The sequence below is a fragment of the Sesamum indicum genome, linkage group LG3, assembly GCF_026168435.1.
Source record: "Sesamum indicum cultivar Baizhima isolate 11 linkage group LG3, ASM2616843v1, whole genome shotgun sequence".
Taxonomy (NCBI): Eukaryota; Viridiplantae; Streptophyta; class Magnoliopsida; order Lamiales; family Pedaliaceae; genus Sesamum; species Sesamum indicum.
The window spans coordinates 30,095,672-30,112,276 of NC_142659.1; the positions used below are offsets into that span (position 1 = coordinate 30,095,672).

At 36.0% G+C, this 16,605-nt stretch overlaps 3 protein-coding genes and 1 non-coding gene across 5 annotated transcripts; 3 read left to right on the forward strand and 1 right to left on the reverse strand.

Annotated features, from left to right (window-relative positions):
* Positions 1 to 1,662: 1,662 nt before the first annotated feature.
* Positions 1,663 to 4,018, reverse strand: LOC105159337 (Tetrapyrrole (Corrin/Porphyrin) Methylase). Its single transcript, XM_011076366.3, has 6 exons — positions 3,869 to 4,018; positions 3,648 to 3,772; positions 3,014 to 3,243; positions 2,814 to 2,853; positions 2,587 to 2,678; positions 1,663 to 2,057 (listed from the first exon to the last, which is right to left on the reverse strand). Exons 1-6 carry the CDS (start codon positions 4,016 to 4,018, stop codon positions 1,855 to 1,857), a joined length of 840 nt encoding a protein of 279 aa, XP_011074668.1. The 3' UTR covers positions 1,663 to 1,854.
* A 156-nt stretch (positions 4,019 to 4,174) lies between these two features.
* TRNAS-UGA (transfer RNA serine (anticodon UGA)) lies at positions 4,175 to 4,256 on the forward strand. The gene has a single exon. It is a non-coding gene; the product is annotated as a tRNA-Ser (tRNA).
* A 2,455-nt stretch (positions 4,257 to 6,711) lies between these two features.
* On the forward strand, positions 6,712 to 9,953 carry LOC105159338 (putative HVA22-like protein g). Its single transcript, XM_011076367.3, has 7 exons — positions 6,712 to 7,054; positions 8,079 to 8,119; positions 8,212 to 8,310; positions 8,387 to 8,443; positions 8,524 to 8,587; positions 8,682 to 8,888; positions 9,459 to 9,953. The coding sequence occupies exons 2-7, from the start codon at positions 8,088 to 8,090 to the stop codon at positions 9,828 to 9,830; spliced, it is 831 nt and encodes a 276-aa protein (XP_011074669.1). The 5' UTR covers positions 6,712 to 7,054; positions 8,079 to 8,087; the 3' UTR covers positions 9,831 to 9,953.
* Positions 9,954 to 13,250: 3,297 nt separating this feature from the next.
* On the forward strand, positions 13,251 to 15,473 carry LOC105159339 (uncharacterized). 2 transcript variants are annotated; one of them, XM_011076370.3, is made up of 3 exons: positions 13,251 to 13,921; positions 14,020 to 14,138; positions 14,632 to 15,473. In XM_011076370.3, the coding sequence occupies exons 1-3, from the start codon at positions 13,350 to 13,352 to the stop codon at positions 15,267 to 15,269; spliced, it is 1,329 nt and encodes a 442-aa protein (XP_011074672.1). In that variant the 5' UTR covers positions 13,251 to 13,349; the 3' UTR covers positions 15,270 to 15,473. The 2 variants fall into 2 exon arrangements, with proteins under 2 accessions (XP_011074672.1, XP_011074673.1); XM_011076371.3 differs by having other exon boundaries at positions 13,253 to 13,921; positions 14,038 to 14,138.
* Positions 15,474 to 16,605: the final 1,132 nt, after the last annotated feature.

A 16,605-nucleotide genomic window follows, 5' to 3' on the forward strand; every position in this document is an offset into this window, starting at 1 on the left:
GAAGGTGACGACGCACCTAACTACACCTCCAAACCCACACTCCGCACCGCCACATGACCTTAGATCTCCACAGGACAGGTCCTTTGATTGGGTCGTGAGGCACACGCAATAGAGAAGAAACTGCAACACTGAGCCCAACACCTTTGGTATCTTTTACCAGCCATGGCATGAAGTAATGACTATGGTCATGATGCATACATAGATGGCCATTGCCTGGGCACCATTGCTCATTCCATTTTTATATATGCATAACATGTAAATATACCGTCTTATAAAAAAGAAAAACTCATTCAAATACACCTAATTTAGATTACGAAATTGAAATTCATAATCATACTTATGATGTTATGATTTCGAATGTCGTGATATGATAATATTTCTTTTAACAATGATTATTAATTAATTATAAATACGTGATATTAATAATTAGTATATTAATTGTTAAAAGTTGGTATTCTCCATATAATTGTGAACGGATCGCTAAAAAAATTACAAATATAAGAAAGATCCTTCATATTTAATTCAATGAGAAAAATTAATTCTGTAATAAATATAAATACATCAAACATGTAAATAGCTTGATTTTCAACTTGGGAAATTCAATTTATATTAGAATTCGGAGATTTGTGCAAGAAACAACATTGAATTTTGAATTTAACCGAATAATAATTGAACCACTGAGGTTTCGTCTATAATTTATAATGTCATAAAGAAAATATGTGATATAGATACAAGTGACAAGTTTGATAGCGCTGAATTAATTTTTTGTAATTTTAAAATACTCTTTAATTGATAAGATAATTAAATTATTTAACTTTTCAAATTTTACACTAATTTAACTATTTAATATATTTATTATACTTGATTTTATTTATAATATATTTTAAATCGCGAAACATGATTTATTATATATACATAAAAATAATATGACATAATTTATTTAAAATGGTAGCTTGTCCCCCCCTTCCCCTTTTTTAATGTCATTTTTAATTTTTGGGTGAATGGTCGGGCTTGGGTGTCAAAACAGCAGCAAACAAGTAGGACAAGGAGACTGCACCACTTTGTTTGTTGAGAAAGCCCCATTTGGTATTTGGCTGTTGCATTTGCATGTACTGGAAAGTTATAAATACTATTTTCCAATAGGTAGGTTCCATCTTTTCAATTATTATGTTGGTACAAGGTAGCTTTAGCTTCTTCATTACATCCTCTATAATAACCCAATCAATCAACAACTTTAGCAATTTAACTATTATCTTATAAATATATCAACTTTACGATTACCAAAATTTTGATTTTGGAGTTAGTGAGATGTTGTCCGGGTGGTAAGAATGTTTTGAGGTGGGGTATATCATATGAGAATCGTATCAAAACCTCCTTATGGAATATTTAAAATTTTCATACAAACTTTGGGTTTGTTCTATTAATTTAAGGTCTTATGACCGCTCCGGTGCATCAATAACCCTTATACATATGAACTTACTGTATCGTTCAATTATTTTGATGTTTATGGTTCTCGTAAATTCGTACAATTGAAAAAAAATTTATAAATAATATCGCTCCATGCAGCAGCTATAACTTTTTGCTCGCCTAATGTTAATCACCTGATGCAGGTTCTCAAATAAACATCACAAAAAGGGTACAAAAAATCCTACTGATCATCAATGGGGAGAACAATCAACAATCCTCCTTTGATCATTAAAATTCTACACTAAATGGTACATACCCTCTGAATAGCGGGCAGCAGAAATCCATATCCAGAGTCTAATTGTCCAAAATGTGTAAGATACTAGAAGAGTGAAATCCTATGTAAACAAAACGTATTGTAGAAGTATCCTCGTATGTAAGCAACAAATATTAAGTTTGTTTTGAAGTGTTGTCGACTGTATAAAACTCCAACATTTCTTCTTCGAGAGGGTGAGTGTCACCTACTATGACGAGGCAATGTAAAGGAGGGCCAAAGTCTAGTGTCAAAAGTTGTTTCATGGAGCCTGCGATTATCACTTGATCTTCACAACCTACTCGGGCCAGACCAACACAAGTAGTGTCTTCGTTATATACTGCAATTTGAAATGAAGCAACGATCAGCTTTCCAAGATTGTTAATATATCTGGAAGTAGTTTTCACTGATAGAGTGACCTGCTTGTTTCCGTCACAGTTGTGAAACCATTACTTTATTGAAGGGCTTATGAAACTTTAATTCATCACCTCTGTGACGACAGCGTCTAATTTGAGCTACTGTGCCCAATTCCCTGTTACATAGGAAAACCTAAAGGAGAATTTCAGCCGAACCAGAACTTGCTATTGCTCATTTTTCACCCAAGGCCCTTAAGTTACACTTTTGTTAACTTAGTGACCTCATTAGAGAACAAAGTCTCAATCCATATAGTTTGACAACCTTGAGCAGTAACTTCTGCAGTTGGGCAACTATGAATCTCTGGAAAAGTTAATTAAAACGTATCTTTTTGCTACTGGAAAAACTGGAGTGCTATAGTTCTACTCATTCCATAAATAGGAACAAGATAACTCCACAACAAGCTGGCTATTTCATCATACTGCAAATTCAATTTTGAGCCTTTATGAAGATACCTGATTCTTTGTGATTTTGCTCCACCTCCAAGAGCTGCTCAATTGCAGTATTTATTGTCATAAACTTTGGTGGCTCATACACTTTTTTCCCTCTGAAACATCATGAGGGGAAGATATGAACACCAGTCCAACTAGTAATATACCAAATACAAATGCAGCAATTTGAAAGAATATAGAAACAAACGACATCTTCTAATAGGATGGCTAGGATTGATCTCATCTCTAACCTGCATAAGGACTCTAGTGAAGGTTCCTTTACTCGTATATCTGCAAATATCAAGTTGGAGATTTACAGACAGAAGAATATTTCAGGATAATTATTTGACAATATCTTGCAAGATCAAAATGATTTGTTCATGGAAACTCAGTTGTAGAGACATCTGCAATGTACACTCAGAATAAAACCAGCAAGAAAAAAACCATTTACCTAAAAGGCAGAGAGTGTGCAATCCAAGTGTTCTGTTCCTTTTAATCTTTTCGTAGAAACTATCAGGTCTCCAAGTGTCAGTGAAGAATGGTATGGAAACAGTCTCTCCATAGCGGTAGAGCTGCAGTCCACAAACTCCAATTGCATTCATCACTGATGCATTATGCACCACTTTAACGGCCACGCCGAGCTTCTTTGCTCGGACAACAAGATCCGAGTGTGTTGTTGCTCTGCATCCATTGTCATAACAGTAAGTCCAAGCAAAAACAGCCTCATAAACCCAAACGCCAACTTCATCTAAACAATGACAATCAACAAAATACAATTAAAATAACCATGAACCAAAATGTTTTCTATCTTCAGAGTGCAAATAAGAGATCGTCTACTCTTTTGGATGAGAAAAAATGATGCTAGAACTGAAACAGAAATCACATAATCTCTAAAACTAGTTTTGAAAAAAAAAAAAAAAAAAGCTTATTCTTTGAAAGAACCCATTGTTCATTGTAAAACAATCATCCAGAAAAAGGTTTGTGCAATAGAAGTATCTCATATGGGATTGACAAAACATCAACTTTATGAAACCTAAGTATAGGGAAACAAACAGAGATGTAAAAATCAAAGGGGAAGGAATTACCCAAAAGGGTCTCCAACGACCAAAAACGCCACGTCAGAAACTTGAGCTTCTAACAGCATATCATCTGCTTTTTCCTCTACCATTTCCCTATCCGCAACAATAATTGGCTTCTCATAAACCTTTTCCTGCCAATATTCGTAAAGATGCAAACTTTATTGCACAAACACTGAGTTAAAACTGACCCCAAAACTTGAAAAGAGAAGGAAAGAAATGCGACCCACTAGTTTGGAGAGGCCATCGGTAGTGAGGCCAAAGGAGAGTAGAGAAGTGTAGGCCTCCATGTACACTTTGCTGCATTTCTTGATTGCTTCAAGCCCTCTCAATGTGATGTCTTTCTCATCTCCTAACCCTAATCCTATTACATACAACATTTTCTTTTTCCGATTTTTGTTATATCAGTGTGATTGTGAAGGTTTCTGAAACGACTTCCCTTGAATTTGCAGTGACGAAGAGCAGGAAGACAAAGGCTTAAAGCCCTAGAAAACCCCTTGTTTCAAATTAGTTTTCTTACTGGAAGCGATTGAAGCGTCGATATGTCCGAGTGGTTAAGGAGACAGACTTGAAATCTGTTGGGCTTCGCCCGCGCAGGTTCGAACCCTGCTGTCGACGAATTTTTTGCTGCTCACTGCTCCTCCTCAGTTTAGTGTGAATGTGTAGGACTTGGAACCGCATCCTAGATTGTACGATGAGTGTGCAAATTCAAGTTTCAACAGACAGAGAAGAATTCTACGGCGCATGTTTGGGCTTAATGGGCCTTTTCATGCAGATTGGACAAAGATTTATTCATGGCCCATAACCCAAGTGTGGGTGTGGGTATAGAGTGAAAAATGGGTGATGAATGAAAGCGACATTCCAACAAACAACATCATGTGATGGTGAGGGAGAGGGAGTGACCACTTCCTCCCCCTACCACCATCATCTATCTACGCTTGTCCTAACAGTTTGTTTTTTCTTTTTACCTTTGAAGAAACGTAGAATCCAAGGCTTCGCCCTTTTTCTGTGTTCTTCACTTTCTTATTTCCTAAGCTTTGAATGATTGGAGATAAATACATAATCACCACCAGAATCGGTATGTCCCATTTCATGATCATACTTAATCAACACCACATCATCCATACTCTTTTTTCTTTAATAAAACCATCACTATATATCATTATATCAATCCTACCATCATTCATTTATAGGAATTGTGCTTAACCAATATCTCATTAAGTAGTTGTATAGTTAAACTTATTGAAATTATAATATGTTTTTAAAGCTTATAAGATATGAAATCTTATTTTAATATAAGTTGATCCGGGTCGAATTATGCTATCTCTCGATTCGATCTCCACTAAGAATGCTAATTCATCCAAGACCAGATTTTGGGTTCCCTGAGAATGAAACACGAACTGTGAGCTCGTCGGGCACGTCCCCGACAATGACCCTCCGACGCTCAAGTTAGGTTGATCGAGAGAAATATATTCTATCTCAAAGTTCGATCTCAATAAATGCGTAAAAAGTACCTCAATAATGGCGTATCGGGGTCTATTTATAGAGCACAACTGGGTATCGGGTACTGGGCCACGTGGCCTTATCCTACTGGCTCATGTTCTGATCGAACGGCTTCCATTGTCCGGGTCTTCAGTCGGTTTGTGCGACCCGGGTCGGGTCCTCCGCGACCCGCCTGTTACAAGAGACGCGGATCCTGGTCGCGAAATGACTCTAATGCCCTTAATGAAGGGTAATCTGGTCTTATTGTAGGGGTTACAAGTGTATACCCATCATAAGCTCTTAAGTGTTTCAGTAAAATAAAACTATAGATGAAGTTTATAATATATTATTAATGACAATTTTGTAATTAATACAATAAAAAACAAAAAAAAAAGTTTCATTAAAATATTAAAAATAAGTTTGAAAACTCACTAGTATCTCATTAATTAATTTGATAATTCATTTAAATAAAAATTGAACCAAACACTTATCAATGATCAAGTTGATTATTACTTGATTTGATGATTAGCAAATAAAATATGCATGCCTTCTTCCTAGCTAGCAAGCCCACCAATGTGGTTCTAAACTCCAAATAGCCGTTTGCTAGCTCTCAACTATATATAATATATTACGCATACTCTCACATTTTCGATTATATGATATATTACTTCATCATCGTCTGAGCTGGTAATCGTATTTCTACCTTTTAACATACCATATATAAATTCCATTAGAGTTGCTATTATAGAAACTGTCTCTTTAAGTAGATTCAAACTCGTGCTCTCAAATTAGCCCAACCTAATTACGTTTTTAATTGTCTTAATCTTTGCCTTCCATCTAATAGAAAATCGAATCCATCCAAATACTACAAAGTAGCGCTTAATTATTGAAGAAAGTTTTGCTGGGATGTAAAGATCAAACGTAAATTATTTTAATTAATAAATCAACTATACTTATTTAGGGTTGAAAAGTAAATCAAATTGCTCTATATTTAATTGAAATCGATTGATAAAAGCTCATTCGAATTTGATCTGTTAAACTCACCAAATCGAATTTTGAACAAATTTTCTTGTTCGATAAGCTTTGAAACTCAACTCGAGCTCGAATTGATTAGTACAAAAATAACAAAATATATTTAAAATATTAAATTACTGACTTCGATTCATTTGTAATCTAATTAAAGTTTGTTTCAACTTAATTATAGTAATAATCAAACTAAATTCAAATGCAATTTTTCAAGCTCGTTATTAATTCAAAATTCAAACAAACTTAAGTATAACGTGTCCATCTCAATGAATTCGAATTATTTACGATCCCATAGTTATTATGTAATGTATACACAAGTTAATGAGAGGGAGTGATTAAATAGCAAGTAAATAATGTTTATTTATATAATTAATTGAGTAGATGCAGCCAACTTGCTTCTAATTAGAGTTTTTTCGTACATGTGTATCAAAGGGCAAAATTGTCAAGTCAGGTGGAAGCAAGCTATGATATAACGTTCCTGGATAAGCGGATAAGGGTTTATTTTTCTAACAAACATTTGTTTTAGAACTCGGAAAATTGACGGTTGCCAAACACATGCTCACGCTAAAGTCGTGTTCCTTCTCACATAATAACGCGCCCCACTCTTCATCTTGAGAAACTCAAATAAATAGAACCCCGTAAAATTGGAAAATTTTAAAACGACGCTGCAAACTTTGGTCCCCCGGCTTTGCCTTTTCTTCTCTCCCGCCGACGCACCAACGGTTCGCCGTCGTTCCTCGGCGCCGCCGCCGCCGCTATAAGTATTCTGCGAAAGAAATTTCGTGAAGCTCTTCAATACAATCTTTCATTATTATTAATCTCCACATTCTCTTCGCGGCGCTCGACGAACGGTCATTTCCTATTTTCTGTTTTTTTTTCCTTTCCCGTAGGATCTTCGTGTTAAACAGGTACTGATAAGATATGTTTTGGAATCTCTAGTTCGATTCCATTTTTGTCCTTTTACTTTTGCAATATGTTTTTGGTTTATTCTCCGAGAAATCTATGAAATTTTTCTTTGTGAAGATGTACTATGTGCCTTTTTTCTTTTCAGTGGAAGTAAGACTTTTTTTCCTTTGTCTGAAGAGTTTAACATTCCTGTGTGAGATTGGTGGAATTTTTAATGCAGCTTCAGGGGTTTGATACTACTGCATTATATTTTATTCTCATTATAATGGTAATGGTGAATGTACAAATATTTGCTTCCATATATCCTGGTTCTTTATATTTTCGTTTCTTCTATGAGATTTTCCTTGTTTTGGTTGATGCAATTTGCCAATTAGGAGAATGAGAATCATTCTTCCGGTGCAATTTGATCTGCTGGTTGGCCACAACCAAGGAAATAAAAAATAATTGTGTGGGTTAATGGTACATACTTGTAATTTTTGGATTTCATTATTCCTCATTTTGAATTGTTTGGTTGATAAGTTAAGGATAAACAATTGAAAGAGAAAAGAAAAATGGACTCTTGATTTGGCAAATTCCGCTAATGCTCTGTTTAGATATTTGTTTTAGTGACAAATGACAAGGCAGAGGGAAACAGGTGAAATTGGTTTTGTTTGCTATCAAACTTTAAATTGGACGATTAGAGTAATAATATATTAAATCAAATTTATGCATGAATATGTTGTTGCCATCCTTTATATATGCAGTTCATCTTGTTTACGTTAGATTTTATTGCAAGTGAAGGTTTTCGTTAGTGATTGCTAAGAAACAAAAGAAAGGAAGAAACGGAAGGGATATGACTGAGTTCTTATGGCTACAGAACTAGTGTTTGAAAGTGAAAAATGGATAGATAGAGAATGATGGTGTGTTTAAATTCTGTATTTGCAAAGACATTCAAATTCTCTGCTAATCTCGATTGTCTTTTTGACCTTGTCTGATTCAGTTAAATGCTGAACTCCACCTAACAAATGTTTTTTTTGTCTGTGACAGGGTTTCAAAATGATTGGATCTTTTCTGACAAGAGGACTTGTGTATGTGCCATGTCTGGTCTCTGGTTGATGAACAATTCTAGATTCCCTTTTTTTGCGTTGCACAAATTTCTTATTGTCTGCCCTTGTTACAGGTTAATTTTTGGTTATGCTTATCCTGCGTATGAATGCTATAAATCAGTGGAACTGAACAAGCCTGATATTGAGCAGCTTCGGTTTTGGTGCCAGTATTGGTATACTACATATCTATTTATCCTAAAAATGCTTTAGTTGCAGGTCTTCAGGTTTAACATCATATTTAACTTTCAGGATCTTAGTGGCTGGCTTGACGGTTTGTGAAAGGATTGGGGATACTTTCATTGGCTGGTAATCATGTCATGCCTTGAACACAATTTATTTTTTCTCTTGGGATTCTCTTGTTGAAGATCTTGTTATCTTATTTGAAGGATTCCAATGTATGGTGAGGCCAAGTTGGCCTTCTTTGTATACTTGTGGTTCCCTAAAACTAAGGTGTGCAATCACGTTTACAAGTCATTGCGGAGTTGACTTGTTTTCTTTCTTTAGTATTTTAATTATTTGTTTTTCTTTACTAAATTGATTTCAGGGAACAACATATATATATGACTCCTTCTTTAAGCCCTATGTTTCAAAACATGAGAACGAAATTGATCGCAATCTGTTAGAGCTGAGGACAAGAGCTGGAGACATTGCAGTTTTGTACTGGCAGAAGGGAGCAAGTTATGCCCAAACTAGAATTTATGACATTTTGCAGTATATTGCTTTACAATCAACGCCCAAACGAACAGCTCAGGTATGTATTGGATGCATTTTTGAAAGATCATAGTATCTTTCTTTTCTATACAAAACTGCCAGAGCTTGCATTACTTACCAGTGGTTTATTGAAATAAACATTGAGGATAAAAGACATTAGATGCTAAGAAGGAATTAAGTTGATAGCTCTTTAGATAATAAAACAATAAAAATGACCTTGTTTCCATAATATCAAGACCATCAGTTACATAAAAATATTTTAAAAACAAAAATGTAATTAGCTTTTAATGTTTTTCAAACAAATATGAGATGGAAAAACGACAAAGGAGAACATAAGATTGTGATCATAATGAGCCTAAACGATGACAATTCCCTACCGATTAATAGGAAGCTTAAAATAGTAATTAATTCAGTTTCTAGGCATGAATTTCTCTGCAATTTGTTACATTTATACTGTGCAGGAGCTCAACCATCAATTATAGGTATCCAGTCTAAAGTTCTCTATTATCTTAACGTATAGATTTCCATCCCAAGATGTTTCAGAAATGTCTCTTGGGTGATGCTTCTACAATTTTTGTTGTCCCTAACATTTATGATTTTGACATTGCAGCCACAAAATCAAGGCAGTCAAGTCCAGAAACCCACTGCAGCAAGATCAACCCAGGATGCGCAACCCGCTTCTCCTGCTTCTAGTACATCTGCGAGAGAGCACAAACAGGACGCAACAGAAGTAGCACGAAAAACGGAGGATGCAAAAAAAGCAGCTCCTTCTTCAGCAGCCCTCAATGAACAAAAAACAACACAGGCTCTTGTTGCAAGCAGGAAACCTTCAAATTCCAATGAGGAGCAGAAAATGCAAGTCGATTCTGTGTCTCCATTGGCAAATGAAAGTGCTCAACCTGCTCTACAAGACAAGGTTGTTGAAGAAGCTGGACGATTGACAAGAGCTAGGTCTAGGAAAATACGAGCATCAAATAACTAAAATTGTAATTCCGCTTGCATTTTGGCAGTTGGTGGAATCAAATGCGTTGTTGCTATCGCTATTGTACATTCTTAATTTTCGAGTTGCTACAGTTGCTTTGCTAACCAATTTCAATTTTCTTAATTCATCTTCAGTTTGATCCTTCTTCAGGGGGGAAAAGACTGAGTTTTGCCCAACGGGAGCCCTTCTTTTCTTCTGAAGATTAGCTAATGCTTGTCTAACGGGATGAGTGAAAATAAGGATAATTTCATAGGGATTGTACGACATGAGTGCCTTTTTGACCTACAGCATTCATGCAGCCTAAGATCACTCATACTCGAATCACAGGATTATGTTAACTGTATGCATGTAGATAAGATGAAATTTCCCCATTTGCAATCCGAATCCTCTACTGGAACTACTAAAACAATAAACCAAAAAAAAAAAAAAAAGAAAAGAACCACTGCAGAATAAGCAAGAAATAAAGGAATAAAGTGAAGGAATTGAGAGAACTGAGAGAAAAAAATACAGTAAGCTCTGAGTAGCTCATGTGGGCTAAGGCTCAATTGTCACTGTCAGTGAGCAATGAACTTTAACACTTGCCCCCTAAGGCATTGAGACAGCTGCTGTCTTGCAGTAACTATTTTTCTCTTGTTTTCAGGAGATCCCCACTTCTTTTCTTCTTTTCCCTTTTTCTTTCTAGTTGATGTTCCTGCCAAATTTATTTCAGTAATAAAAGATCATGGGACCATAACGTGAATGCAATAAGGTACATCGAGACCACATTGTCAGACTTAAAAGTGTCACTTGTGACTCAAATATTGTCTAGCTAAGTGGTCAGCATACGAGTCCACTTCATTCTTGGGCTTTTTTCAAGTGGAATGCGTGCTAGAATTGGGTTGGGCCCTCACGAATTAAATTTACCGGACTAACTTGGGCTGGGCTTGGGTCTACCTTACGTAACAAAGGAAAAATATATATATGTATATATATATATGTATAATTACACCCCGTCTCATGAGGTTTGATGTAATTACAAGTAGACCTTTTGTGATTTGTAAATTACATCTAACAAATAAATCACTTCGTCAGTCAAAATTCACTAAATTTGTAAAAAAATAATTTATATTAACCCTTGATTGACTTATTGCAGGTCAAATATGATCAAATTACCCTCATATATCTTCATGCATTAATACACATGAGGAGATATATTTTCACTGCTATAAGAGTATTTTAGTCCAAAAAAAAATTATTTGATCTGCAATAAGTCAGTAATAAGTCAATTGAGGGTAAATATCAAGTTTCATTCCATATTTTTTTTTGTTAATATCAGTAAATTCAATTAATTTTTTAACTAGAGAAATGACTTATTTATTAGATGACGGTTTTAATTACACCAAATTTCAAAAGAGGAGAGTGTAATCATCCTTAAATTAAAATTGCGGATTAGAGCTGACCTTATGATGTTTCCTGTATGGCTACGTACCTACTCAATATTTTAACATACAGGTCATAATTGTTAATAAAAGCAAAGGATTCAGTGACGGAATAGCGATCCACTGGACAAGGAATAGCTAACCAAATATTGGCTGAACCAATATCTGACTTCTAACTACTCCATTTATTTAAAAATAATATGTCTGCAAAAGGATATTATTTCTCATAAGTCATGGAACTCTTCTCCCAATTTTAATTAGTAAACGGCTTTTAATTCAGACCAGGAGACAAGCTTTAGATTGTCGCCTGAGTGCGCAGGTCACTTGCCTAACATTTCTCAGGAAATTCTACTCTACATGCACTTGCCATATGGAATTTTAAGAAATTTTTATTAAGCTTTCTTCCCTTTTTGTTGTTTATTTTGTTTATGTAAAAGATAAATTATAGCTATTATCTTGAAATTTGGCATAATTACATTACAAATATTCCCTTCCCTTTTCGTTGTTTAATAGTAGTCACTCGTCCGACGCTAATTAAGAACAAAAACTTTTTATTATTATAGAAAAATAGAACAATATAATAAATTACATTAATACTCTTAAAACTAGGTGTAATTACATAACAACATACACCTTGTAAAATTACAAAATATACCTATTATTGAGTGTTGAAATTTTACATAGATGAGTTTTTATAAATGAGATGGGATGTTTGTAGAGTGATGGTTAAGCAACGTAAGGGTGTGAAAATAGAGTGATTGGTTTATGAATTGGTGGAGGAGGAGAAGAAGAGGAGGTTGAATTTCACATGCACAGCTAAAGGCTAGAAAACAAAGTGTGGGTGATGAGGGGAAAATGGAGAGGGAGATGCAAATTGGCATTGATGGAGTTTTGGTCGCTATTATTCTATTCCTTAATTTGGCGTATGCACTTCTCATTTTGCATCTTCTTGGAATCTAAAGTCCCCAACTTCCCACTCACTCTGACCCTCACCCTCCAATTTGCACTCATTCTTCCTCTGGACATGTACTTGCAATCAGATGTGTATGAACAACTATCACTACAAGAAACAATAGGGATCTGTTAATGCGTATGTATCAACAATCACTACCTTCCAAACCTCTAAACACAGATCCAATGCAACTGTTTCATTATCAAGTTCATCTTTTGGATATTAAATATAATGTATTAATTCAAGGAATTACAACCCTCATTAATGTCTCTCTTTTTTTAAAAAAAGAAAAAAATATATTCATGTAGAAATGGCTAATCGTCTTTCTCGTTTTACATCATAATTTCTTGTATTTGGGTTTTGTATAGGTCGAGATAAGTGACGATCTAATTTGTTGAGTCATATGGTGGGGTCTATGTTTTATCTCAAATTAGATGGTGAATTGACCGGCAGCACAAGTTGTTAGGTTTTGTTGGAATGGCCCATCTAAAATTTTTTTGAAACTTAAATCAGTTCGCTTAAAATATATTGGGTTGTAGCTAGACCTAGTATGTAATTATAAATGCATAAATGTCTATGGAGTCCCTCCAATATTTATAGAAGTTAATGTGTCAAAAGATATACCGATACGTACATATGATATCATGCTTTAGATGGATTTAAGAACAATGATTGTAATAACAAGTTAATTTAAATCAAACCCGACTTGAATAAGAAGAGGCGGACTCTTAATCCTATTTCATAATTTTGAGCATTTTTTATATATTAAATGAATTGTGTTTACAAAAGAAAGTTAATAATTAAACAATATTATCATCCATCAAATCTCTCTCACAAACATATTTCTGGACAAGAGAGATCCATTCCCATTTGTTTAATTAATATACAACCAAGCCTCTAAACACAGGAAATGGAGGTGATTGAGGTTTTGATTCTCACATTAAAGTGCAGAAGCAAGCATGGAATCACAAAATAATAATTAGTTAATCAGAGTAAAAAGTAATCAAAAGCAAACCCCCAACATATCACCCCACCCCGACGGCTACTTTACCCATATCTTGGATCCCTCTCCCCACATTAAAGAAACACGTTCCAAATTTTAAGACCATCTTTCTCTTTCTCTCTCATACTCTTTGTTTTCTCCATGAGATGAGAGAGAGAAGTACAAGTAATAAATCATCTGCACCACCACTACCAGCCTTCTTCGTCTTCCATCTCTTAGCTTCACTCATTTTCATGGCACTCCTCACTTTCCTACCTGCAGACCCTAATAATAATAATTCCAATTCCCACGATTCCAAATCCAAGAAAAGCAAGAAAAAGCAGCAGCAAACCAAACAGAAACAGCCCTCTTCATCTTCATGGGACCAAATCAAGAATCTCCTCACTTGCAAACAGGTTCAAGACTCCAAAATCCACGACCCCTCCAAAACACACACCTTATTCCACTCCTCATCCTGCAGTAGCATTTGTACCTTCAGGGACGTCGTCCATGCCAACACCAGGGTCGTACACCGCTCTGCCGATAACTCCCCCGAGGGCAGCACCGTCGGCCAGGATACCAACCGGCTTCTTACCAAGAAAACTACCCACGCCTCCTCCTCTTCTCGTTCCATTCATTCCAGCTCCAGCGTCAGATCAACTGCCGGCGCCGGACGCGGCATGCAGTTGAGGAAGCTCTCCGGGTGTTACGAGTGTCACGCCATTGTCGATCCTGCTAGGTAATTCATAATTGTATTATTTCTATATCTTCAATTACAAATTAAGTAGAAAATTATATGAAATAAAATGAATTAATTATATATATAATATTTTTAAGAGATGGAACCGGGTGCAGGTATCCATTGGGAAGGAGCAGTATATGTGCTTGTCCTGAATGCGGAGAGGTTTTCCCCAAAATTGAGAGCTTGGAGCATCATCAAGCTATTAGGCATGCAGGTGATCAATTATATATTCATTTCAATTACTATATATTTATATATACCAAGCTCCTGTTTAATTACTACAACAATTAGGATAATATTGCAATTAATCACTTAAGTATTTTGCCTTATGTTTTGGAGGGCACTATTGATTATGCTCTCATGATATTTCATTTTCAAATATTGGACCATCTGCTAAGGTAGTAAATACTACAGCTATCTGTTCTTGTAATGGAAAACTATACGTGTCGTTTGCTTACTTGTGTCGCATTATTATTGTTAGGTTACGAGTATGGTTACGGGTACCCCACCCCTACAATATAACTTGTAGATCAATCTGGTTTTTATAGACTCAGTACCCGAATATGGCCTATAATATGATCCAGATGTTAGTCATCCACATACATTCATCCTTACATGCACTTCTTTGATTTGTGAAAGTGATTTGGTTGTGATTACTACAAGTTTCTTAATTTAATTTTCTTTGTTTGGTACTTATGTTGTTGCAGTGTCTGAGCTAGGCCCAGAGGACTCAAGCCGCAACATTGTAGAGATAATCTTCAAGTCAAGCTGGCTCAAAAAGGACAATCCAATATGCAAGATCGAACGGATACTAAAGGTCCACAACACCCGACGCACAATCCAACGCTTTGAAGACTACCGCGACGCAGTGAAGATACGGGCCAACTCTAGCGCCAAGAGAAACGCCAGGTGCGCCGCCGACGGGAACGAGCTCCTCAGATTCCACGCGGCCACTCTCACGTGCTCCCTCGGCGCCCGCGGCTCGTCCAGCTTGTGCGGCTCGATACCGGCTTGCGGAGTCTGCACTATCATCCGACATGGGTTCCAGGGCAGCAAGATCAGCGGGGTCCGCACCACAGCGAGCAGCGGACGCGCCCACGACTGCCTAGGCGGCTCGGGCACACGCAGAGCCATGCTGGTGTGTCGTGTGATCGCGGGAAGGGTGAAGCGCGTGGCGGAGGATTCGGCGGCTGATGAGGATGGAAACGCGGCTCCGGCTGCTGGCTCGTACGACTCTTTAGCCAGCTATGCCGGGGTCTACTCGAATCTAGAGGAGTTGTATGTATTCAGTTCAAGGGCAATTTTGCCTTGTTTTGTGGTGATTTACAAAGCGCTTGAATCTTAGACATTACTATTTTATCTCTCTCTTTCTCGTTTTCTTTTTTTTTTTTTTTCCAAATGTTTGTTTTTTTAATATATTGTTTTTCTATATGTTTGTAGTATTTTATGGAGTAGGTGGAATCAAGTCATGTAAGTAATTGAGGGTTGGCTGTACTACTGCAAAAAGATGACCTGTTCCTTTCTTGTATATATTAATTCTTTGTCGATATTTATTTATTTTTTTATAGAAGTGATAATCGTATGATTATGTCAAAATATTTTAACAAATTAAGTAATTGATCGAGATATATATATTGATTCGATCAATAAATTAATATAATAGAATAATCATGAAATAAATTACTATAAATTTATATAAATATAGACACAATAAGAGGAGTCAAATTTCACTTCAATGGAAGACTGTAAACAAAGTTGAGAAACAAACAATAGGTTGTACTGCAAATTGGGAATATGAAGAACTTCTGTAAGTACTAGTGTGGGGTGTAATGTCACAGTTCCTGTGTGTGTGAGTAATTGTGTGGTTCCATCTAGGAGATGTACGAAAGTGGAGTGGAAAAGAGGTGAAACAGATTGTACAATACGTTTATGCGCACACATGTGATTAGTAGTTCCATCACCAGCAGTTTGTCACGCAAGTGATCAAATGTCTAACTTAGCCCCATAAGAAACTGAACGAGTCTAGTAAACATTGCCTAGTCTGCAGTAGCCTTGGATAGTCTACAGGTACAACCCCCGCATGTACATTATAGAGTCGGCATTAACATGTCTAATTCATTCCAAATCATCACAATTTAGAAAAAATATTCAACAGCTAACATGTTTCCTTGTGTCACGGACGTTATCTTTTGCTATAATTGACATAAAAGAGGTTCATAATTACACTCTCCATATCTCTCTTCAAAGTCCATCTATGAAGCCTAATTTCATTTTCGCTCATAGAGAGATAGTTGTGTTTAGTTTAAAATCATACCCACAAGGACCAAACCAGGATGATCAGAACCGTGTGGTTGTAGTGCCTCAGGTACTGGTTGTCTATATCCCGCACTTGCTTCCGTTGTCATCGGTGTGGAGTATCTGCTACTTTCTGCTGCTTCTGCCATTTTCGCTAACTAGATTACAAAGTTCCAAGAGCTGCAGTATGCAGAGACCTTCAATGAAGACTCTGATACTATGTAAAATATCATAAATTATCACAATCAAGTCTGAGTCTGTACGAAAGAATTGAGAGAAGAAAACTGATTTTCTCCATTTCTGTGTAATTCATTTGAAGAAAAAGCTGTACAAATCAAGCTTATATACAAGAAAGAATACAAAACTATTCTCTAACTAATCCAACA

Bases quoted from the DNA above. Each gene is read 5' to 3' on its own strand.
- LOC105159338 (XM_011076367.3), top strand. From the start codon at position 8,088: ATGATTGGATCTTTTCTGACAAGAGGACTTGT. The intron at 8,444-8,523 runs GTAATCATGTCA...TCTTATTTGAAG, and splicing joins GGGGATACTTTCATTGGCTG to GATTCCAATGTATGGTGAGG. The intron at 8,588-8,681 runs GTGTGCAATCAC...AATTGATTTCAG, and splicing joins TGTGGTTCCCTAAAACTAAG to GGAACAACATATATATATGA.
- LOC105159339 (XM_011076370.3), top strand. From the start codon at position 13,350: ATGAGAGAGAGAAGTACAAGTAATAAATCATCTGCACCACCACTACCA. The intron at 13,922-14,019 runs GTAATTCATAAT...AATATTTTTAAG, and splicing joins GCCATTGTCGATCCTGCTAG to AGATGGAACCGGGTGCAGGT. The intron at 14,139-14,631 runs GTGATCAATTAT...ATGTTGTTGCAG, and splicing joins TCAAGCTATTAGGCATGCAG to TGTCTGAGCTAGGCCCAGAG.
- LOC105159337 (XM_011076366.3), bottom strand. From the start codon at position 4,018: ATGTTGTATGTAATAGGATTAGGGTTAGGAGATGAGAAAGACATCACA. The intron at 3,773-3,868 runs GTGGGTCGCATT...GAATATTGGCAG, and splicing joins CCGATGGCCTCTCCAAACTA to GAAAAGGTTTATGAGAAGCC. The intron at 3,244-3,647 runs GTAATTCCTTCC...CAATGGATGCAG, and splicing joins GTCGTTGGAGACCCTTTTGG to AGCAACAACACACTCGGATC.